The sequence below is a fragment of the Rhipicephalus microplus genome, chromosome 4, assembly GCF_043290135.1.
Source record: "Rhipicephalus microplus isolate Deutch F79 chromosome 4, USDA_Rmic, whole genome shotgun sequence".
NCBI lineage: Eukaryota > Metazoa > Arthropoda > Arachnida > Ixodida > Ixodidae > Rhipicephalus > Rhipicephalus microplus.
The window spans coordinates 195,277,685-195,302,575 of record NC_134703.1 but is presented as its reverse complement, the minus strand read 5'-3'; the positions used below and the strand labels follow the sequence as shown (position 1 = coordinate 195,302,575).

Here is a 24,891-nt window from a genome sequence, read left to right as displayed (position 1 = left end):
ATTTCAGTTTTGATATCGCTAAGCATTATCTCACTAAATTGTTGTTGCTTTTATTTTCGGTGAAAAATGCATTAGCTATGCGCAATAAAGCATGAAGCTACTTTTTTTATTGACATCTGATCAATGACGGTAAATTGCGTGTTCCTTGAGTGCACAGCAAAAACAGGTTTATTCGCTTCCTTGGTTTGTGAGCTAAAATATATACATGCTACCTTAATTTTCATTATCAATTATAGCCTGCTCTACGCTCCATACAACTTCTGCATGTCAGAACTGGAGGCTGTTAGCGTTAAGGAAGAGGACGCAACAAATCGAAGCAAACGGTGGCATAGTGTCATTTCCGTTTATGTGCCGGGATGGTGTGCTGGAAGCGAATTGGCCGCTTTATCGGTCCCGTATTGTTAGCCCTCTGCTACGCACGGAAAGTAATTTATATCTCTGAACTTCATGCTTTTATCTCTTCGGCTGCGTAAACAAGGTATATTAATTGCAAAATAAATGGATCGTTTCGCTAACGGCCGGTAAGAGAACGTGATCCTAGAGATGATTCATAATAGTGCTGCTTGGTAATGTCTAGTACTTTTATATCCATCTTCTTGGATTTTTTTATGTTCTACTTGTAGTTCTTTTAGCGCTGCCCTTATGTTCATATCTCTCCGCCTTCACATCGTTTTCCGGCGTATGGTACATTGGAACAATAGCAGTGACAAGAAATTGTATTGAAAGAAGCAAATTAAAAAAATAAGATCTTATCACGTTGGCTGAAAATATTGGAGGCCGCACTACAGGTGAATCGGCACTATCGATAGCTGTTTGATAGCTTTTCGCACATGCTTTGTAGCTCTGATGACTTGATACCAAGTGCGAATAATATGGACTCCTGAAGGTCTTGCCGTCCAATTTATTTGGAAGTTTCTTCACTTCACTTCACTTCACTTTAATTTCCTTAAAGACCCCCTGTAGGGGTATTACATAAGGGGTGGTGCATAATAAAAAAAAAAAAAAGAGAACTATACAACGGTGTTTTTAATGGCTTCTGCAAACATAGATGGGTTAGTGATGGCACAGGTGGCGTGAGGAAGGCCATTCCAGTCTTTTGCTGCTCTTACGAAAAAGGAGGCTTGGAATACAGTGGTCCGGGTACGTGGTAATGCGACTTGTAACGGATGACCAGTGCGATGGGATATGTGCGGAGGGGGCGTGATGTACGGTGGATGATTCAGTGAACTGAAATAAAACATATGAAAAAGAGAGAGGGTGGCACACCGTCGGCGTGAAGCAAGGGTTTCTAGACCTGATTCCGCCTTTAGAGATGAGATGCTGATATCGTATGAATATGCAGAATGAATGAACCTGGTAGCCCGATTTTGAAGTGATTCGAGTTCACTTATGATGTATGATTGATGAGGGCTCCAGATGGAAGATGCATACTCGAGTTTGGACCTGATGAATGATTTGTATGCAAGCGTCTTGACGTGCGGCGGAGTATGGCGTAAGTGTCGTCTGAGAAACCCGAGTGATTTATTAGCAGACGAGATGATGTTAGTAGTGTGATGACGCCAAGACAGGTCATGAGCCAAGGTGATGCCGAGGTATTTGAATGATTGAACTGATTGTATGGGAACATTAGTGATGGAATAGGTAAACTCAAAAGGGTTACGGTGGCGAGAAAAAGAAACGAGCTTACATTTATTAGGATTTAAGTTCATTAACCAACGATCACACCATGTTTGTATGTTGTTAAGATCATGCTGAATTAGTGTTTGGTCATGAATGTTGGTTACTGATCGGTAGATTACGCAGTCATCGGCAAACATACGAAAGTTACATGATACATGCAATGGTAGGTCGTTAATGTAAATTAAAAAGAGTAGAGGCCCTAAGACAGACCCTTGCGGGACACCTGAGGTTACAGGTAGTCGGTTAGATGAGTGATTATTAACAAACACAAATTGGGAACGATTAGTCAGGAAAGATGTTATCCATGCAAGTACATTAGGATCTAGATTTAACAGAGATAATTTAAGAATTAGGCGCTTGTGAGGGACAGTGTCAAATGCTTTGGCGAAATCCAGGAAAAGAGCATCGGTCTGAATGTTGCAGTCAAGGTTAGAATGTAAGTCGTGAATGAAAATGGCCAGCTGCGTTTCACAAGAATAACCCCTTCGGAACCCGTGTTGAGAAGGATGAAAAAAGTGCATTGAGTCCAAGAAGTTGATGATATGGGAGTAGATGACATGTTCCATGATTTTGCAGGGGATACTTGTTAAGGATATGGGACGGTAATTTAGTGGAGAATCTCTGTTACCTGATTTGTAGACTGGAACGACCTTGCCTACTTTCCAGTCTGCTGGCAGAATGCTTGATGATAATGACTGCGAAAATAACAATGTAAGGTATGCGGCACACACATGTTTAACATTTATGAGAAGTTTTGAATTAATGTCATCCACACCTGCGGAAGAAGAAAGCTTAATCTTTTCTATAATCGAAATGATGCCGTCCGTAGAAAATGCAATCGGGGGCATAGACTCGGTGCTGCGCGCAGGTGAAGAAAAATCGGGAACTGAACTCTCATTCGTAAAAACAGAGAAAAAGGCCTCGTTAAAAAGGTTCGCGCATTCATTGTTGTCGACTATATCGCCATGCGCATTTGAAAGACTAGTGGTGCGCATCTCCTGAGGGTTTATCACCTCCCAGAATTTGCGAGGGCTGGTTGCAAGCATTTTGGGCAGCTCTTCATGAAAGAACACGTGCTTGGCGTTTCGAATGGTTCTAAGATAATCATCTTCCGCGGCGTAATATTTTTCCCATAAGGACAGAAGTTTAGACTGTTTGGCTGATCGGAAGAGGCGTTTTTTCTTGTTTCTTAGTTTGTGAAGTGTACGTGAAAACCATGGCTTGTTTCGGTTTGCGGTAAACGTTATTTTTGGGATAAATTTCTCGACAAGAGTGGCTAACTTATCTCTAAATATAATCCAATTCTCATCCACAGAGCGTGTATGGCTTATTCTCTCGAAATCAGGAAGAAAAGATATCAATTCATTATTGATGGCACTAAATTTGCCTTGTCGTAAAGACGGATTGTTTTGGTGACAAGATCGCGTTTTACAGGTCGAAACGCAAAGGCCGCATGGATTACCTTGTGGTCACTGACGGCACGCAGATATGTAATTGATGATAAGCTCTCTTGATGACTAGTTAGTATTAGATCTAAGATGCTGGAATTGCTCTCTGTAACGCGCGTTGGTTGGGATACAAGTTGGGTTAGATTGCAATTCAGGCAGAAATCTATGAAGTCCTTTGCGGGCTCACTGCCCACAGCTGACGGGACGCTACTACTCCAATCTATTTGAGGGAAATTAAAATCGCCGAAAAGCAGTATCTCTGCTTGCGGATACTGTTTCCCAAGGTCACTCAGGTTGTTGTTGAGCTTATATGCGAAATCTGGGTCACTGTTCGGGGGCCTATAACAAACGCCTACAAGGACAGTATGAGGGCGAGCACGGCAAACGACCCAAAGAATTTCAAGTTCAGGAGAGTTGGTCCTGGCCACCGAGCACGATAACTGTTGGTGCACAGCTATCAGAACCCCGCCTCCACGTGCGCCTGTACGGTCCTTACGATAAAGTTGAAATCCAGGTAGGTGATCTAGCACTTCTGCATCGGTTATATCATTTGTCAGCCAAGTCTCGGTTATCACCAATACGTTACTGCTTGATGACAAAGCAAGCTCAGAAAAAGTTATGCGTTTCGGAAAAAAACTGCGCGCGTTAGCAAAGACTACCGAAAGTGACAGGCCAGATTGAGGTGTGGGGGTGTGCCCGGCAGATTTGCGCCGAGGAAATTGCTACGACGCTTCCCTTACAGTTTGCGATTGCTCATCGTAGACGTAGCGCTTGTGACCCATTAGCAGTGTCTTGTACGTGATGGAAAAAGGCAGCGACTTGGTTTTAGCAAAGGCAATCAATTGCCGACGGACGTTTTGCACACGACGTGAAAAATCTTCACCAACACTAAAAGTGGTTCCTTTAAATTTCCGTCCATTAGAAAGAATCTCTCCTTTTGTTTTATGGAATGCGAATTTAACTATTATGGGGCGATGGTGGTTAGTACCCTTGCGGCGACCCAGACGATGCGCGCGCTCAATTTCCTTCGGATCGATGGAAATACCTAGACGATCACGGCAGTGCTTGATGACAAGTTGTTCAACTTGGACAAGTGCTTCCGATCCAGCTGATTCAGGAAGGCCATAAAATATGAGGTTATTGCGCCGAGAATGATTCTCGGCTTCATCCACGCGTGCTTCAAGCTTGCGCAGAAGGTCACTCGCGCGAGCGGTGTCTCTTCTGAGCGCTTCCACATCAGTACGTAAGGAAATAATATTTTGGCAGTGCCCTTCCAGATCAGTCATGCGTCTACTGAGATCTGCTATAGATTTATCTGTTGATAGCAAATGGGACTTAAGGTCCTGTACCTGACTGATTAATTCCGTCTGACCGGCAGACAATTTCTGCAGTTCAGTTAGTACAGCATTAGAAGCAGGACCCGGATTGCTTTCAATATCGCCCGACATCATCAACAAGGCACGAATAACACGAGAACACTCAAGTGCAACAAGAACGCAGCAGTGTGGGCTCGGCAGCTGAAACAGCAGGTAATTACTAGACTTCTTAGCGAGAAGACTGTAAGTTTTACTAACCTGCATGACAAGAGTGAAAGGATTAGCGGTCTGCGTTGGTGCACAGCCGCCGAGCCCACACAGCGCCGCCGGCAAAGGCCGCTCTTTTGTAGTCGACACAGGCATCGATGCCGATGCTGATAGCGTCGACCAGGTTTTGTCGAGGACCATGTAGCTGACCGGTGGCGCCGGAAGGGATCCAGATCTGTTGCGTGAGGTGAAATCCAGTGGTTCCAAGTACGTTGCGGTTGATAAGCTTGTGTCGAAGACCAAGAGGGCGTGACAGGTAAGCGTGCCACTTTCGCTGGAACGATGTTGATACTGCAACGGTGCGGTCAAGGAAGCTGGCAGGAAAACGGAAAGCAGTATGCGCAGGAATGCGCACTGAAACACCTGCATGACAAGAGTGAAAGGATTAGCGGTCTGCGTTGGTGCACAGCCGCCGAGCCCACACAGCGCCGCCGGCAAAGGCCGCTCTTTTGTAGTCGACACAGGCATCGATGCCGATGCTGATAGCGTCGACCAGGTTTTGTCGAGGACCATGTAGCTGACCGGTGGCGCCGGAAGGGATCCAGATCTGTTGCGTGAGGTGAAATCCAGTGGTTCCAAGTACGTTGCGGTTGATAAGCTTGTGTCGAAGACCAAGAGGGCGTGACAGGTAAGCGTGCCACTTTCGCTGGAACGATGTTGATACTGCAACGGTGCGGTCAAGGAAGCTGGCAGGAAAACGGAAAGCAGTATGCGCAGGAATGCGCACTGAAACACCTGCATGACAAGAGTGAAAGGATTAGCGGTCTGCGTTGGTGCACAGCCGCCGAGCCCACACAGCGCCGCCGGCAAAGGCCGCTCTTTTGTAGTCGACACAGGCATCGATGCCGATGCTGATAGCGTCGACCAGGTTTTGTCGAGGACCATGTAGCTGACCGGTGGCGCCGGAAGGGATCCAGATCTGTTGCGTGAGGTGAAATCCAGTGGTTCCAAGTACGTTGCGGTTGATAAGCTTGTGTCGAAGACCAAGAGGGCGTGACAGGTAAGCGTGCCACTTTCGCTGGAACGATGTTGATACTGCAACGGTGCGGTCAAGGAAGCTGGCAGGAAAACGGAAAGCAGTATGCGCAGGAATGCGCACTGAAACACCTGCATGACAAGAGTGAAAGGATTAGCGGTCTGCGTTGGTGCACAGCCGCCGAGCCCACACAGCGCCGCCGGCAAAGGCCGCTCTTTTGTAGTCGACACAGGCATCGATGCCGATGCTGATAGCGTCGACCAGGTTTTGTCGAGGACCATGTAGCTGACCGGTGGCGCCGGAAGGGATCCAGATCTGTTGCGTGAGGTGAAATCCAGTGGTTCCAAGTACGTTGCGGTTGATAAGCTTGTGTCGAAGACCAAGAGGGCGTGACAGGTAAGCGTGCCACTTTCGCTGGAACGATGTTGATACTGCAACGGTGCGGTCAAGGAAGCTGGCAGGAAAACGGAAAGCAGTATGCGCAGGAATGCGCACTGAAACACCTGCATGACAAGAGTGAAAGGATTAGCGGTCTGCGTTGGTGCACAGCCGCCGAGCCCACCTCGGCGGCTGTTGAATGTCACGCTTTATCAAACTGCTTGCTGAGTTATCGCAAATGTGTTCATGCAATCACAGAAACACTTGTAGTAGTATTCATACGAAACAGACGCACTCTTGCATATTCTATCGCATGTCAGAAAGAAAGACTCGGTTACTTGCTGCTACAGCCTGTCATTCCAAACAGTGAGGAAGTGACTGTAGCATCGTACTGTAGGGCCAGGCATGAGTTATGCTGCAGAGCATCACGCTTTGAGGACCAGGCTGCCATGGCTGGCGCCGAAGAGAAGTCACGTTCTTCTGAGGGTCTTATGAATAAATCGTTGGGAGGCTCAGAACTAGTCTCCGGTAACTGAGTCCTTGTCCTATAAGGCACAAATTGCAGATCAGGCTGCAAAACCCTCCGTCTTCCCAAATTCAAACACACCTTAAAAACTGCCTGCACGCAGGAATAAGAAAACAGCGAGCCGGCAATTGCGCGTTGGAATGCGAACAATGGGCGTGGGTCAGTAGGTACTTCGAGACTGGTCTGAGCAAAAAAGACAGACAAAATGCCACTGATGCTGTGTCATAATGTTCTCTCCCTGCTTCCACTTTTCTTCTCTATTTCTTCCCCTTTATTCGTCCATGTGTCCTTACATTGTATACAACACATAATGAATCGAAAACGAGCATCCTGGTTTGTAGCCACGCTGTTAAGAACTGTGAGACTCTCTGCGGTGCTTTTTCTCGCAGCGTCTTGTGTTTAACACCAAGTGAGATGTAGGAGAGTAAAGGAAAGTATTTTTCACCCGCTTCTACGTTAAAACGCAATCTCCCCACCTGTCCTTACCCTATGCAACTATAATACAGTTTGCTCATAATAATTCAATGTCTCCATCACCAAGGTACATAACTTAGAACCTTTCGCGTCAAGATGGTGGCAGGAAATTAGTCTTTACACCTACATTTGATTCTGTGATTTCTGTAGCATAGTATAAGGCCTTAGTTACCGGAGGCTAGTTCTGGGCCTCCCGACAACTTATTCGCCCATTCATTAGGAGAACGTGACTTCTCGTCGGGGCCTCCCATGCCTGGTCTCAAGACAGTGGCACACCACGGCAGAACTCATACCCGGCCAACACATTCGCTTCAAGAGGATAATTGAGCTTTGATTCTGTTTAGTTAGCATAAACATAATACACCGAGTTAAAGTGACAGGAGAACCTGTCTTCTTACATTGCTTGATGACCATAACGCTCTCACAGCACAATTCACATAAGACCCTAAGCTCCTCGGCATAGAACATGTTTGTGTTGTAAGACAAAAGCGTGCGAATCTCAGATGCCTGACATGCCTTACTGTAGTACTTGCACTGAATTCTCCCGAAATATTTTCATAAAAGCGCGCTTCGCTCTCCAATTTTATGTTGGGATTTGTTTTGAGGAGAACGTAATATACATGCTTGATATTTTTTTGCTAAAGAAAGAGGCCTCACGGCTGTGTTGTAAATTACCGATACTTTACGTCAGTATAGCATCGCAGCGAGAGCCTACATTTTATTGTTTAAACTTTTTCTAGACTATACATATACTGCTTAGCCCTTATGAACCTCCTATCAGATAAAAAAATACTCTGTTCCTTCCAATATTCTTGTTTATGAAGACTAAGATATTTGTTTTTTAGTTGAAGCGACTTGATGCAATGGTTGCACAAGATGCCAAGTTTGGAGCCAGCCGGGCGGCTCATCTGGCAGCACGGACATAGCACAACTGCATTCGACGCTGCTGACGCCCTTCAAAATCGTTTGTCAGCAGGCGCTTCTTCCGGGCACGACACTATTCCGAGGATGGAAAGCTCACGTCCATTGCCTTTGCAGGTCGCCTTTACCTGAATCATTTGTTCTGGACGGCTCAGTTCGTGCCACGTAGCTACAGAAGATGCCCCTCCAGGACGGCTGCAATGGTTGTACAAGGTGCCAAGGTTGGAGCCAGCCGGGCGGCACATCTGGCAAAATGAACGCAGCACAACTGCATTGGAAGCTGCATATGCCCTTTATAATCGTCAGTCAGTAGCCACTTCTTCCAGGCACAACACCTTTCCCAAGATGGAAATGTCACGTCCATTGCCTTTCCAGGTTAGGTTCCTGAATGGTGTTACTAGTGCTAAATCTAATATTTATTGTTTGTTGGTGATGTCGTGCAAACCAGACCTGCAAGATGTGTTGAAGCGATTTTTAGCCTCTGCATCGAAAGTGTGCTATGGCTTGTTTGTCCTAACATTTGTGTTGTCTGGCAATGTTGAGCCGAATCCGGGACCATTGACTAAAGCTAAAAAAATGCATTTTCTGCTGCCCTAGACACAATTAAAAATTAGAATAGGCATAATTATTCTTGCTTTCACAGCTCACTAGTGCAAAAGCTGGTCATGCTGCTGCTAAGAAGACGATTCCTAAGCTAGAAGAAAGCCAAGAAACACTTCTCGCAGAGCTTAATATTTCGAAAATGAAACAGAAAGCCGTTGAAGGCGAAATTAGTTGCTGAACACAAACATTTAAGCACTTTCAATTGCTTCCAAGTCTGGAAGCAGCTCCGGTGATGCCGAAGCTAGTGCTGAAGCCCTTCGCAATGTATCTAATAGTTTGGCCGCTGTCTCTTCTCAGTGCGAAGACACTGAGAACAAAATTCGACACTTAAACTGTTTTTTTTTACATTGCAGATGACAAAAAACAAGAGTGGGGAATGTCCGAACATAAAATTGTCGTATTCTGATCACAAAAGCCTGCAATAAAGTTATCGAGCACAAATTTTGAAAGGGTGCACAAGTTAGGCGAACATGCTGACAGCAAATAGTGGACTATCCTTGCAAAAATTGACATTCAATAAGGACAAAGAGCGCATCTTGTTCACTACAAGAAAGCATAAAGGGTCCACGTTGTCTATTCGGGAGGGCTTATCTCCTGCCAAGCGAGAGGCAAGAAGAAAATCTATTGAACTCACCAAGGTCATAAAGAATTTTAAAGTATCTGTTGACAGATTACGCATATATAATGAAACCTACGTGTATGACCACGCAACAAGCACGATAGTAAGACTGGGCAGACAGCAGAAACGTGGTAGGCGCACCTGTGATTTCAAGCAGACACCTGAACCTCTGTCATTTTAGTCTAACAACCTTCGGCACATCGAGTGACATTAGGAGACGTGTGCTACTACACGTAAAGATATAATATCATTTGTAAATGATGGCAATCGCAGTGTTGCTAAGACGGGACTGAACAAAAAACAGTCGCAGCGTGTGTAAGAATTGATTATGTATACTAAGGATTATAAAAAAATGTTTCCACAAGAATGAAATTGATGATGTAAGGTTAATATTCAGTTTTTTTAATATCGAAAGAAAGTTTGTAGCTAATACGATATTGAGGCGAGAGTGGAGCCACCATTGCTCTTAGGGTCACGTGGTAAACGTTCACTGTGACTGACATAGCGGAGTGCGAGGAAGTCGCTGCAGCTTCCCGATCCAATTAGACAACAAGTGTTGTCGCGGCGTATATCTTCCTTCGTTGCAGGCATGTTAACCTTGAAAGGCAGCTTGACATTGAAATTAAAGAGCTAGCTGATCAGTCGCGAGATATTGAAGAGCGGCTACAAGCGAGCGCTTTTCAAGTACCAACGGTAATGACTGTGGCATCCAGCATTCACCGAGAACGTTAGAGTTTCCAGCGGAATGAGCATTGGTTTGAGGATACTCTGCCACATCTAGAGGACGAGCACTTACGGCAAGCCTACCAAGTGTTTTCGACGATGTTCCGATACCAGTGCAGCCATGCAGATCGTCGCTGGAGCGCCATGAGAAAAACATGAGAGAAACAATTCCCGTGGAGAAGAGGGTGGCCGTGGGGTTGTACCATCTGTGCTTCCCTCTCGAATATTTGACCATTGCCGACCTGTTCGGCCTCGGCAGTTTCACCGTTAATACCCTTTTCATAGAAATATGTAATTCTGTCAAACAATTGTAAACCAAATTGAAGGTTAATAAATTTGGATGATGGGAACAAGCCAGTTGGAAAAGCGCATCAGGGAGCGTTTCTGCGCGAATGGTTTCCCGCAGGCTGTGGGTGCCATCCACGGCTGTCATTACGCCATATCTCCGCCAAAGGACCACGCAGCTGACTACTATAACTACAAAGAATGGTGGGTGCTATACGTCTTGTAACATTGAATATCCATGTTATTCGCTTCAGTTGTGTCTGTAATGCTAAACGTTGTGGATAGCACTTCATGTGGCTCTGACGAAGTCTACTCTAAGTCACGTCACGTGTTCTATTCTCTATCCCCGTTCATGCAGCTCAGTAGCGTGTCACAGAGTAGCTTCACAGAACAGTCCTAGTTCAGGTGTTGAGGTGATGCGTGAAGCATGCTTAACGACAGGTAACTGCGCAGTATATTATAGTTGTTACAAGTGACGTCATATTACCGTGATAAGCAGACATTATAAGGTGCGTTTGGGCTTTATTTTTCGCAGGTACAGCATGATACTCTTGGCAGTTGTTGACCACCACTACTGCTTTAAGTACATCTACGCGGGCGCTCCTGGTAAATGACACAACGCCTATGTACACGGATGGTCATGGCTTGGTGAAAAAATAGAGAACGGTCTTCTGGGCTTTCCGGTGGCCATTATCAAAAACTGCCTGGTGAAACCTGTCATACTTTGTGACAAAGATTTTCCCGTCACACAAATTTTACTGAAGCTATTCCTACTTGTTTTGCCTATATCGATTAAGGCCATATCCATTACAATTTGTACTTAACAAGGCAAATCATGGAAAATGCATTCGATAGTTTGAAGACACGTTTCCATTTCACGATGAAGAGGATGAACTGTAAACAGGCCGATGCTCGGCAGGTCAACAAGAGAGCCTGTATCCTGCATAATATTTGCGAGTCTTTCAGAAATGCTGTGATACAGCACTGGGAACCGCATTAGCGAGCTTTTTAGGCATTGTACCAGCAGTCCTTCCATATCAGTAGGGTTTCAATAGGACAAGGTGAAGAAGTACGACATCAGATTTGGGTGCACGTTAAAGAACCCCAGGTGGTCAAAATTTCCGGAGCCCCCCACTACGGCGTCTCTCATAATAATATGGTGGTTTTGGGACGTTAAACCCCAGAAATCAATCAAGAAGTACGACAAGCACTTGCCAAGTACATCTGAAACCGTCTTCAGCTAAACATTCAGCCAAGTTCTTGGCATGTGAGGGTGGATGGACGTGTTTATTGAGCGCTGCTGATTGACTACACAGATAGATGGTTTTGCATTTTCCGAGCTTGCTTGTAAAAACATTAAGGCAGCAGGTAAATCTATGTAGTACCCAATACATTGTACGTCTTTTTCGGGGGTCCGTCACAGGGTACTTACTAGTTTGTGTGAGTGAGAGTATTTCTTTTTTGTGTTGTTTTTCTTGCTACCCTGTGTGGGGGACGTGCACGCTCGCCGAACACGAAAATTTTTGTAGTAGGGCTCAGCCTTTTTTTTCGTAGGGGAGGGTTCGTCGTACGCCGTGTTTCGTAATTATCGAGTGGGACAACTCAGAAGGACAATCGGTGTCAAAAAGACATGTTTGAAAAGGCTGTAAAATGTTCAAGATAGCGTTGGGGATAAGAAATAGACCCAAGCGCGGACGCGAAGATGAGGAGGCTGACGATAAGTTTAGACTATCTGAATTCAAGGAAAAAAATGTAGAAATGAATGGGTGCTCAGAGTGAACTGCTGATGAGAATCACCGAGCTGTAGACTGCGTTGGCGAGAGCAAGAGAAAACGAGGGCTATGGGCGAAAGGCTCAAGTTCGCCGAGGAGGCACTGGTGAAGGTGAACAAAGGAGCAGACGATGGAAAGAGCGGTAAGCACCAGTAACTAGAATGGCGGAGAAGAAAGTGCAAGCAAGTTCAAAAAAAACAGGCTCAGCAGGTTCAATGGTCGCAAGACCCAGCTTCAGAGAAGTAGTGGTGGGGCTGAGGGGACAAAGCACCTGGCATCGCAGGTGCAAGTAATCCCGAGGTGCAGGGCACTCCAGCTGAAAAGTCACAGCACGTGATAATTGCCGGTCACTCGAACTTCAATCGATGCGCAGAAGCAATCAAAGAGAGCGTAAGAGGTGACGAGAGGGTCGCAGTTGGGATGTTCACAGGGCACAAGCTGGAAGCAATCATGAGGCAAGCGAGCGCAAAACTGAAAACTACAGCTGATGGACGAAACCTCGTGATAATTTCGAGCAGTTTAAACGATGTCTTAAATGAAGATATGGGAAAACTAGTGACCAAACTGGCGAAAGGAGTCAATGACATGCGCGATTTCTCTTCAGGTACAGGTAGTGATATGCACGACACCGGAGGTACCAGTGCGTGACTTCAACCTGCAAAGAGTGGTTGTCAACGCAAAGCAGGAGATATGGCAGATGATTGGAGAGAAATACTTTGAGGTGGTGGAAATGAACAGAGGGTACATAGGTTGAGTGGTTTTTAACGAGACATAATTCAATTTCATGGTAGGGAAGGTCATTAGGTGGGCTGGCAACTTGCAGAACGCGCAGTAGCTTTATTGAGGAGCACGCGGGCTCTTCGGGGATCAGGATAAATAGTAACGAGAAAAACAACCAGGGGATTCTTTGACAGGTGGTATAGACAGATACGATTACAAATTGGCAATATTACCTAATACAGCTGGGGCAGATCGACGTAGCCACGAGGGCCGAGCCAATTTTGACGTAAGGTATAATAACTTGCAGGGTGGCAGGGATAGGGAGCAGTGGAAACAGATAGAAGAAGAGCTAAGGGAGGAGAGGCCAAAGGAATATTATTTTGTAGAAACACATCTTTGGAATATGGAACAACCTCCTAACAAGCCGGACTACGCGCGGCACTATTCTAATAGAACAGAAGGCAGCAGAACAGAGGACGCTATTGGGCCATTATTTCATAAAAGCAAAGGCAGGCAAAAGGCCAAGCAGGAGTGCAGGTAACATTTATGGCTAAAAGGAAAACTGGCAGGGCAAATGACACTCCTGGGTGTGTATACTTGCTGACAGGGGCTAAAGCCAACAAATGGTAGAGTGCATAGAAAAAGACGTTGACAAACTAGAAGAAGAGTGCGGGTAGATATGAATGCGCACATAGATGGTTTAGATAGATAAACTGACCCAACAGGCAGAATGTTATGGGATATGTGTGAAAGACATGATTTAATCATTAGCAACAGCATCGAGAATTGCGAAGGGCAGATAACATAGGAAGTGGGAAGGCTGCAGTCAATGATAGATTACGCAGTAATGTACCATAGCATGTATGATTTGATAAGAGTGATCAACAATGAATATTATGGGTCCAGAAAGTTGTGTAGTGATCACAAACGTATCAAGGTGAGTTTTGGAAGACAAATGAAATTGGAAAGACAGAAATACGAGCAACCACACCGTAATACTTATTCAGAAAGGTAAACAGAAATAGCAACTAAAAAGATTAAGAAAATAATCAACGAGGATACTAAAACAGAGTGGACGTACAATAATATAACTCAACTGTTTGCGTTAAAGCTTGCTAAAATACGAGTCAAATCAACCGGGAAATGTAGCCACAAACCCAAAATCTGGTGAGATGAGAATATAAAGGAGCCATAGTAAGACGTCGGGAAGCCTTCACGGAACATAAGTATGCTAAACGGAGTGGTGAACTGGAAGGTGATGTCAAACGAAAATGGGACAACGTTTTGAGCTGCAGAAGGGAAGCGTCCGAGTTGGTCAGTGAAAAGATTAGAAGAAAGAGGGCCCAATAGACGGCGGAATTAAACAAGAAGGATAGAAAGGCAGCTTGAAAGTTTTGAAGCCACCTCAATTCTCCAAGTACTAAGACTAGCATAAAACAGAGGTTTAAGCCTACAGTTCAAGGGGTCAGGCTAGAAGAGAATAAAGCAACTGAATATATGAAAACAATGATGACAGAACAATTTGTACACGATTGATTGACTTGTGTGGTTTAACGTCCCAAAACCACCATATGATTATGAGAGACGCCGTAGTGAAGGGCTCCGGAAATTTTGACCACCTGGCGTTCTTTAACGTGCACCCAAATCTGAGCACACGGGCCTCGACATTTCCGCCTTCATCGGAGATGCAGCCGCTGCAGCCGGGATTTGAACCCGCGACCTGCGGGTCAGCAGCCGAGTACCTTAGCCACTAGACCACCGCGGCGGGGCCAATTTGTACACGAACAGAGCTCTGCATGCACCGTACCAAATGAGAGTGGACCAATTAGCTCAGTGGCTCCAATGGGACAACGCGAGTGGAAAAGGGCCGACAAAAGAGTTCTTAATAGCACATAAACAGGCCCTGACGGCATCCCAATCATGCTAATAAAGAAACTAGGTCCAAACTTTAGGCAAACATTGAGAGGCAGCGAGCAAAGCATCAATGAATGGTGAAGCTCCTATTGAATGAAAACTAAGCAGGATGAACATGATCTCTAAATGAAAGGGGAGAAAGCCGATATAAATAACTACCGTCCTCTAACAGTGAAACGGGTGGTTTGCAGGCTGGTGATGCAGATAATAAAGAAACGAGTACATATATGGGTGGAGAATGAGGGGTTTCAGTAAGAACTACAAGAGAGGGTTCCGCAAACGAAGGAGGTTCGAGGACAATTCGTTTTCATCGATGCAGTCTGTTTAAATAGCGGAAAAAGAACACAGGCCCCTTTGGCTTGCATTTCTAGATATCAAGAGTGCTAACAATAGTGTGATTCGAGAAGACTTGTGGGGAATACTGGATACCCTAGATGTGGAAGATGAAAACGAATCTTCTAATGGTGATCTATAAAAGTAACAAGGTAGTTTTCAAATGGGAAGAACGGGTATCTGAACCTCAAGAGATACAACCCAGGCTTTGACAGGGATGTCCCTTGTCACCTTTGTTAATAATGCTGTATCTACAGGGACTAGAAGCCAAATTAGAAGACAGTCGACTTGGATTCAGCCTCTTTTTTGCCAAGCAAGGAAAAGACACTAAACAGTCATTACCACCATTGATGTACGCAGATGATATAGAAGTATTAGCCGACAACAAGTAATATCTGCAGGGAACAATATACATCTATGGTAATGAGGGAGATTCGCTATATTTGAAGTTGAGCAGGCAAAAATCATCAATCATGATTTTTATTGATAACAAAGGCAGTGAGCATAAGATACAAGAAGTCACGCTATTAATACTGAATAAGTACAAATACTCTGGCTTATGAATAAATAACGGGGCTGAGTATTTAAAGGAGCACGAAAGATTTTAGGAACTAAGGGCACCAGGAATGCAGCTGCAATGAAAAAAAAGGGCACTGTAAAACTACCATAGGTATGACTTTGCAATAGAGATTCGGAAAGGTGTCATGGTCCCGGGTTAGATGTTCGGCACTGTGGTCGTGTGCATGAAATCATAAATTGAAGCAAAATTGAAAATAAACAACGTGGCATAGGCAGACTTGCTTTGCGAGCACACGGGAATACCCAAATCATAGGGTACAGGGAGACAAGGGATGTACATCGTTTGAGTGCAGGGAAGGTAGCAGCAAGATATAATTTGAGGAGTGATCGAGAAAAATAGGAGAGTAGCGTAGCGTTGGGCTAAGAAAGTTTTCAGTTACTTGTACATGAACAATGTTGATACTAAATGGAAGAAACAAACTCGAAAATTGTCAAGCAAGTATTTATTTATTAACAGCTGAATACCAAACCCAACGAAAAGATGCGTTAGGAAAAGGTGGAGGAATTATTCAGTGACATGTGGAAGATTGGAATGATTACAAAATAATCACTGGAGACCTACCAAACTTTTAAGCAGGATATTGCAAGGCAAGAGATCTGCGATAATTCTCGGGGTAGCTCTGTGCTCTTCGACGCTAGAACGGGAGTATTGTGGACCAAGATGTACTGAGAAATCATGAAGGCACAGACACAGTATGTAGTGTGCGTGGAGAGGAGGGGGAAATGGTTGAACAACTGATAATGTTCTGTAAAGGGCTCCACCCTATTCTCGAATATAATAGCGGCCACTTTTTCAAAGCATTGGGCGTTAGGAACAGTGAAGGCAAAATAGACTTGCGTCTATTTGCCTTCACTAAATAGGCATGCGTCTCGTAACTCTGTGCAAAAAGAAGGCTGAGCGCAACCAGTGGTAATGTGCGCACAGACGCAGACGACGCTTAGCGTTTCAAGTACACGTAGAAGGCGGGTTGTTTACGCGTGGGAAAACGCAGTGACAGAAGAACACGCCCAAAACTACGCAAAAACGAACCCACGCGCACATAGACAGACATACACACGTATTCGCCCACACAACACGAATGTGCGCACACAGACACACATTCGCACGCCCAAAAGAACACAAACGGGTGAGTGCGTTCGCTCACACACACAAACAAGCGCGTGTAACAGACTGACGAGCACGCGCGCACATGCGCGCACATTTTCACACACACAAACATCCGCACGCACTCACGCTCAAAAGAACGAACACACAAGTGCACTTACACAGGCAGACGAGTGCGTGCTCTCACATACGCACACATTCGCACCCATAGACAGCACTCGCATACTAGAACCCGCACAAAAGCACGCAATCACGCACACACACGCACATACACACATGAACTCACGCAGAACTAGCACACTTACAATCATCTTCTCTATCGCTAGTACGAAGCCTTGATTGATTGATATGTGGGGTTTAACGTCCCAAAACCACTATATGATTATGAGAGACGCCGTAGTGGAGGGCTCCGGAAATTTAGACCACCTGGGGTTCTTTAACGTGCACCCAAATCTGAGCACATGGGCCTACAACATTTCCGCCTCCATCGGAAATGGAGCCGCCGCAGCCGGGATTCGAACCCGCGCCCTGCGGGTCAGCAGCCGAGTACCTTAGCCACTATACCACCGCGGCGGGGCGCTAGTACGAAGCCTTCACTTCTAATGATGATGATGATATATGGTGGTTTTTGGCACAAGGGCCACTTGATTGCCAAAGAGTGCCAGGTAATGAGTAAAAAAGATATGAACAATGAATATAGTACGAAGCTGTGTAGGGGCCTCAAAGCCCACGCACAAGAGGCGGGTAAAGTGTGTATAGTAAAATCACCAGAACAAGGTGAGATCAGTGTCGTTTGGGGCATACAAAAATTTCGACCATATCTTTACGGACGTCACTTCATAGTTATTACAGACCACCACGCCTTCTGCTGGCTATCCACACTGAGAAACTTGTCTGGTCGCCTCGGTCGTTGGGTGCTCCGCCTACAAGAGTACGATTTTGACGTCATCTATAAGTCTGGCAAAAGACATCAAGATGCAGATGCTCTCTCTCGCTGCCTCCTTCCACTGTCATCATCAAGTGCGTCAGCTGAATGCTCGTCTGGTGGGCAAGGCGCTGCGTCACCCCTCACAATATCCCACCTTGCAGTTATCGACACGCCGGCTTTAAATTGCTACACCGAGTCCGCCACACGTCAGCGTGATGATTTATATTGCAATCAAATTATCCAATGCCTAAATGGCATATCACCAACCTCTAATGGTAGATTGCGCCGACAACTACGGCGATTTAGGCTCGATAACAATGTGCTCGTTCGTTACGTTTACACTAATGATGGACACCGCTCGGTTCCAGTACTTCTGCGTTCTCTACGTCATCAAGTCCTCGAAGCCTTTCACAACGATCCATATGCAGGCCACTTGGGGTTTCACAAAACACAAAGCCGCATAAGAAACCGTTTCTTCTGGCCGGGCATGTCTACCTTTGTGGCCAAGTACGTTGCATCTTGCCATCTGTGTCATCGGCGGAAGCGACTAACTTCGTCTCCTGCTGGCCTTCTGCAACCTATCCCGTGTACCGAGACTCCTTTTGCCATCGTTGGCATAGACCTGCCCGGACCTCTTCCTATCACGCCAGCAGGTAATCGTTGCATTGTGACTGCTGCACTACGCTGCACTACTGCTGCAGTACGCACAAGTTCTGCTTCAGACGTCGCAGACTTCTTTCTAAACGCCATTGTATTGCGTCATGGTGCACCACTGCGTCCTCCCGAGTGATCGCGGCAAGACGTTCCTGTCCACCATAATTAAAACCCTGCTCACAACCTGTGGCACCGTACATAAGACGACGTCAGCCTACCACACCCGCACTAATGGGCTGACAGAGAAATTTCATCGGACAGATGAACAGAATGAGGGAGATGAACTTCGAACAGAAAGCCAGCATTAGAAATGGAACGGCCAGCCACCGCTTAAGTCACTTCGGTGTACAATTTCGAAGCATTGGCGAAGTATTCAGGGTAGCAATATTTGTGTTGTAATTCAACAAAGAACGTGCGGATGTGTGGGAGCGGTGCGTGTTTGGTAACCCGTGCAAAGGAGGGATCACACCTAATGGACTGCCGCTGCCATGGTGAAAGCTTCTTTCCGGGAGGCATCAGGTTGAGTTGAAAAGGGATGCCCGTTTCCCGTGCCAAGACTCTTAAACGCAGAGCGTACGGCTGTCTCACTCGAGGACGGTTATGAAAGAGAGTGGGGCTGGACAGGTCGTTTATGGTAGGGTGTGTGGGGTGTTCATTATTTGGGTAAACTTCTAAAAAACATGAATGATAATTATGCTCTTTGCAAATTAAGTGAACATTCATCAGATGCTACTACAGACTTACCACAGGGCTCGTTCTGAAGTCACCTGTGGAGAGGCGAAAGCCCAAATGATGGACATGATCCAGCATCTTTAAGTCAGCTGATGAGATGGACTGATACGTTATGGCAGCGTAGTCTAGAAGTGTGCGATTAAGGCTCTTGTACAGGTTTAACAGACATTTTTTGTCACTACCCCACGTACAGCGAGACAGCACTTTAAGAGGTTCACAGTTTTCAAGCACTTGTTTTTCATATGTTTTATGTGTGGCACAAAGGTTGATTTTGAATCCAGAACCTGCCTAGAAATTTTGTACTCTGCCTCAACGCGCAGCCGCTGGCCAGGCAGGTTGATTGCGGGATTTGGGGGGAGGCCTCTCCTTTTATAAAACAGGACACATGTGCTTTTTTGTGAATTCAATCTGAAGCCATTTTCATATGCTCATTGGGACACCTTGTTCAAGCCAAGCTGTACCTGCCGCTCACATATTGCCAGATTGCTGGACTTAAAACATATCTCTATGTCATCCACATACGTGCAGTAGAACATGTCACGCGGGATGGAAAGACGCAAGAAATTTATTTTTAAAATAAAAAGAATGCAGCTAAGCACACCACCCTTTGGTACACCCGTTTCTTGGACAAACAGACGTCACAAAATATTTCCTACTCGAACAAGAAATGTGCGGTTCGACAGGTAGCTCTCAATGATGCTGAACATTGTACTACCTATGCCTAACTGTGAAAGGTCTCTCAGTATTCCAAACCGCCATATTGTATCATAAACCTTCATCATGTCTAGAAATACTGAGAGAAAGAACTGTTTGTGGATTAATGCATTGCGAATAGCAGTCTCGACACGTAATAAATGATCAGTTGTAGATTACCCTTCTCGAAATCCACTCTGGTATAGACCAAGAAGATTGTTCGATACTGGAAAGTGTAGCAGACGCCTGTTGATCACCTTTTCTCATACCGTACACATACAACTAGTAAAGGCTATAGGCCTATAACAGGAAACGACAGATGGGTCCTTGCCCTGCTTCAGAATTAGAATTACAATAGCTTCTTTCCAAGCTAAGAAATCTCGCCCAAGAACCATATAGCGTTATAAAGGCCAGTAGAGGTTTTCTCTTTTTTATAGGGTAAATGTTTTCAAGGGGTCATGACACCAAATGTTTGATCATAATATGTGACCTGCGAGTTAATGCTTGCACGTTCGCAAACAGGCTGGCGAACTTTCAGCACATCTGGTCGAGCCATTATTGTATAATTGAATTCTCTTTATAGACCAGTGAGCGGCTTGAGACCAGTGAGCGGCTTGTCAGGCAACACTGGTGCGCTCACCAGCCATGATGTAGAGAGAAGATTGCTGTGTGAGCATGTGCATGCCGGAGGACGATTTGGTTTTAGGATTAGCTGCGCGAGCTGTCTCGGCTTTGCTCAACTTGTCATTCGAACGAAATGACTCGCAGCGGTTAAAATAATGCCGCTGCGTCACCCGTCTAGGGCTGTGGGGCTGCAAAGCGTACGGAGCAGGGACAGTAAAGTGTCGTTCTTCAGGTATCCGAAAGAGCTCGTCAAGCGAAAAGCTTAGGAGCTGAACATGCGCAGAAAGGAAAGCACACAACTTACCCGCTTTGCAAATTCTATTGCGCGAGGTAACATGTGCTCGCGAATATGGCGTTGACAGACAACGGTATCCCAGACACGGCTCACTTTTCAACCATGCACGCTTGAAATATTGAAATGAAGATGTTTAGCAGTCCGAGAGACAATAAGCAACGTTTGGAACAACGCTGAGGTCATTGTCAACTGGGTTGACCGTGTCTTCTACGGTTTCGTCATCGCTTGAGCTCGTAGCGATGGGGTCAAAATAGAAATGCGCCGCGTATACGACGTTGTCGCTGCTCCTGCTGCAAGGGAACCAACTTCCCGAATTGTTTAAAGGTGTTGACGACATGGCAATGGTACCACGGTATCACGCCGCAACACGGTACCGCTCGCAACCCACTAACAACGTGCGGACTACGCGGCAAGCAACACAGCAACAAACTGACCGCATGTGGTAGGTGGCTCGTGTTATGTGCGTGTGGTAGGTGGTAGACGCTTGTGGTAGGAGGTAGCAGACGACAGCATTGCTCCGCGCCTCTCGTGACATCGTGCATGCCACGGCAAAATGGTGGTCGCCGGCGGGGGGAGCAGTTTATGGCCTACAATCACTACGGTTTATATTACAATGAGTCTTTTAAAGTCCAGTTTACACGCATGTCTAGGCATATCTCACCCTCTACCTCCGTGTTGCCGCTGAAAACAGTAAATTTCGGAGGAACCGTGTCATAGCCCCTTTAGCATTTTGTACAATACACGGAGAGAGTCGGGCGCTGAATTGTTGCAGCAATTTTGCGACGCTTGCAGTTCTGCTAGGATGAATGGTCTGTTGTATGGTTCGTCTGTTCTGGATTGACGCAGAAGTTTTTGCTTCCCAACTGTTGCTTTGTATATTATAAATGTTTCACAATAACGTACTGAGCTGGAAAGAAGCTCGAAACACTGACCGAGGGAGTTTGCTTGGTCTTTCGTGGTGTTACCCTGTACGTTCACTAAAGAAAGTGAACATGTTGGTTGCGCTCTTATTCATTTAACGCAGTTGCCGGCTCTCCTTTCATCGGTATAGGAGTTTTCTCTTGTCAGAAACTTCTGCCAGCTTTCCCTCCTAGCCTGTTTGCGCGTTCTTCTTCCTTGAAATTTTGCTTGCGTAAACGCTTCAAGATTTCCAGCTTTAGGGGAGTCGTGCAAAAGTCCCCATGCTTTGTTCTGTTTCTTTTGTGCCTCTCGGCACTCGTCGTTCTCACAGGGTACGTGTAGTTATCTTGTCCCCTTGCCTCTTTCCGATATGCACTGAGAAGCAGTGTTAAATTAAAAAGCCATAAAATACTCAACAGCATTGTCAATAATAAAAGAAGCCATGTCTGCCCAGGAGTTATTGGCAAGTTTGTACAATTCCCCCAACTTGTTTTTTTTTTCAAGATTTCAACGAGGAACCTGGAGTGTACAATCGTTTGTTCGTTGCGTTTTGAGGAGGATTGGGAAGTGGTCACTCCCATAAGGGTTTCTAACCGCTTTCCAGTTAAAATAAAGAAAAACAGTTAGAGAAACGATGCAGCGATCTACAGATGAATGTGTTGTTCGAGAGACTATAAAACGTGGGTTCTTCCTTGTTTAGCAGACATGTGCCTGGGAAGAAAAGAAAATTCTCAATAATGCGCCCTCGTGCATCGGTGCGAGAGTCGCCCCACAGGCTGGAGTGAGCATTTAACTCGCCTAGAACAAGGTAAGGTTCAGGTAACTCATCTTTAAACCATTAAAAATCATGTTTGCGTAGCTGATAGTGCGGTGATATGAATATTAGGCAGATAGTCATAAGTTTGCAATAATTGCTCGAACAGCCTACGCCTCCAACGCTGTTCGGAGAGTAAAGTGCTGGCAAGCTACGTTTCTATTTACTTTATTTGCAACACCACCAGATGATGCAAGAGCATCCTGGCGGTCTTTGCTAAAACAGCATAGCTACGGAGAAAGTTTGTATGCTTAGGGTTAGGTTGTGTCTCCTGTACACACAGCACTTTTAAACAAAAAATGCCTCAGGAGTTCTTGTAAGTCGCCGAGGTTGTGTAACAGTCCTCTCACATTCTTTTGTAGTATGTTGTTCATATTGAAAGTGTCGTGTGCTGTGTGTAGCTAAAGAGACTTATCTCACAGAGCCTTTCTTAGGCCCCGTATTTAGGGTTTAGTCTTTTTTAGAGCGGTCGAGGAGTTCTCGCTGCTCTTTTGGCGCTTCCTGCACCTTTGCACTTGGAGCTGTGTTCATGGCGTCTTGCGTGGATATTGACGGGCACTCCGGTGCGTTCTGTGGACGTAGAGTTGGCTTTGCCTTGAGCAGCAACGCCTTTACCCGGCCAGCCAGGAGGACGAAGGGGTTTTCTTGACCACGGAAGTGCCCTGTCTGGAGGAGACATCTGGCATGGTTGAATTCTAAAAAGGCATGGCAGCCTGGGCTGCTCCCTTTGTGGGGAGCAATAGCGGCAGACTCGGCACGCTTTGCGTGGCTTGGGCAGCCACGTGATGGCGTTTTGGTGCTGGCCCTCCTTGTACCACTTCGGCGAAAGATGTGTTCCCGGTGCAGCAAGACACGCTGGCTGGCCTCACAAAATCTGACGTTGTGTGTCACTTTGACAGTTAAAAGTTTTTTTTTCGTTTCCTCGTGCGCAAGACCTGGAATAATACGGGTGGTCACCGTCGTAGTTCGCACAGTGTACCTCAGCCTTGCAGTCATCTTCAGTTGAGTGTCTCATGGTTCCCCATTTTGCACATGTTAGCTGCCCTCGGCAACTTTGGGAAGCGTGTCAGAACCATTGACTCTTGAAGCAGCGTCGTGGTTTTGGGATGTGTGGTCTCAGGCATACTTTATGGTAGCCGGTTTCGATCTCACCTGGTAATGTGCATTGGCCGCATGTTACGATTATGTGCGGGATCTATAACTCTTTTTGTCATGAGAAATTTTTATGCGCTGTACTTTCTAATCTTTCCAACATGTAAAAAGTTCCTCATCAGACAGACCGATTAGGTCATCGCCTCATATGACACCCTTCAAGGTTTTCATGGTTGGATGAGCGGTGATGATATATGGGCTTGTCCCCAATGGCTCCAACGTTTGACAACTTCTCATACTCACTCTTGTTCTTCACTTCCACCAGAAGGTCCACACTAGTCCTTTTCGAGGCCTAGTAGCCACTTCCAATGGTCTCAGCGAGGCATCTGGACACGAGGAATGGTGATATGATTCGTGCTTTCGTGTTTGAATTATGAATGATAAGGAACTTTGAGAAAAAGTTTTGTTTTTTGAAAATGCACCGGGTATTTGCGCCTGTGCGCCACCTCTTTTGGGGGCAATCAATAGAAAAAGGGTTTAGTGTTCATATGAACAAATTGAATTCTTCAGCAACGGCGCCTACCGCCCACCACGGAGCCCAACAAGGGGGCGTGGCAAAGCATGTACACAGGCCTGCACAACGCCAGCACTACGCCATTATTATAACCTAATATGGCTTACCAAAGCTGGTATAACCACACAAAGTTAACCCTTGCCGCCATGAAAAAGGGAAGTAAGTGTAAGAGAGAAGACGACCGCAAAGATAAAAAGCGGGAGAGAAAGACGAAGGTGTGTGAAGAGGAGATAGGAAAAGGCCACTGCCGATTTCCCCTCGGTGGGTCAGCCCAGGGGTGCCGTCTAGGTGAAACCGGGGCCAAAGAGGTGTGTTGCCACCGCCGGGGGGCCTTGAAGTCCAATCACCCGGAATCTTCTGAACCCCCAGAAGCCTTTTTTTCCGGACACGCCTATGCCACACATGGATAGGCACGACACGGAGTCGAAGAAGGATGGATGGATGGATGGATGGATGGTTGGATGGATGGATGTATCCGGCTGTGCCCTTTAGATCGGGTAGTGGCTCACACCACCTAGCCTTAAAGTTAGGTACTATCACTGTGTGTTTAAGGATTGAATTTCACTCGCGCCCCGATTGTAGCCACCAATCAGTTAGCCTCCTTCTGGTTAAAACATATTTTGCCCTCACTGTACCTCAACCCTAATGCTCTAAAATATTCGGCGCCATTATCTTCGACTATAGGGCAGAGCCTTTTACAGAATATTATCAAAAGTTCAGCCCTTTCCTCCTGCTCTCCACACCCAATAAATGTTGTGCCTGTGCCTTCATATTTTGCTCGGTACGCCTTGATCCGCAATAGCCATGTTCTAGCCTCGAACAGCAGAGAACTACCCCGAGAGTGATGCTAAATCTTTTTCCTTGAAACTTCCTGCTTAAAAGTTTGGTAGGTCTCCAATGATGATTTAGTAAGCATTCAAAACCTTCACATGTCTGTCTCTGTCTC

The 24,891-nt window shown here is 45.9% G+C and overlaps 1 protein-coding gene across 1 annotated transcript; it reads right to left on the bottom strand.

The window, feature by feature from the left end:
• Nucleotides 1-1,011: 1,011 nt before the first annotated feature.
• LOC142814710 (uncharacterized) lies at nucleotides 1,012-6,236 on the bottom strand. Its single transcript, XM_075893902.1, has one exon. It carries the CDS (start codon nucleotides 6,194-6,196, stop codon nucleotides 3,851-3,853), a length of 2,346 nt encoding a protein of 781 aa, XP_075750017.1. The 5' UTR covers nucleotides 6,197-6,236; the 3' UTR covers nucleotides 1,012-3,850.
• Nucleotides 6,237-24,891: the final 18,655 nt, after the last annotated feature.

Bases quoted from the DNA above. Each gene is read 5' to 3' on its own strand.
- LOC142814710 (XM_075893902.1), bottom strand. From the start codon at position 6,196: ATGCAGGTGTTTCAGTGCGCATTCCTGCGCATACTGCTTTCCGTTTTC.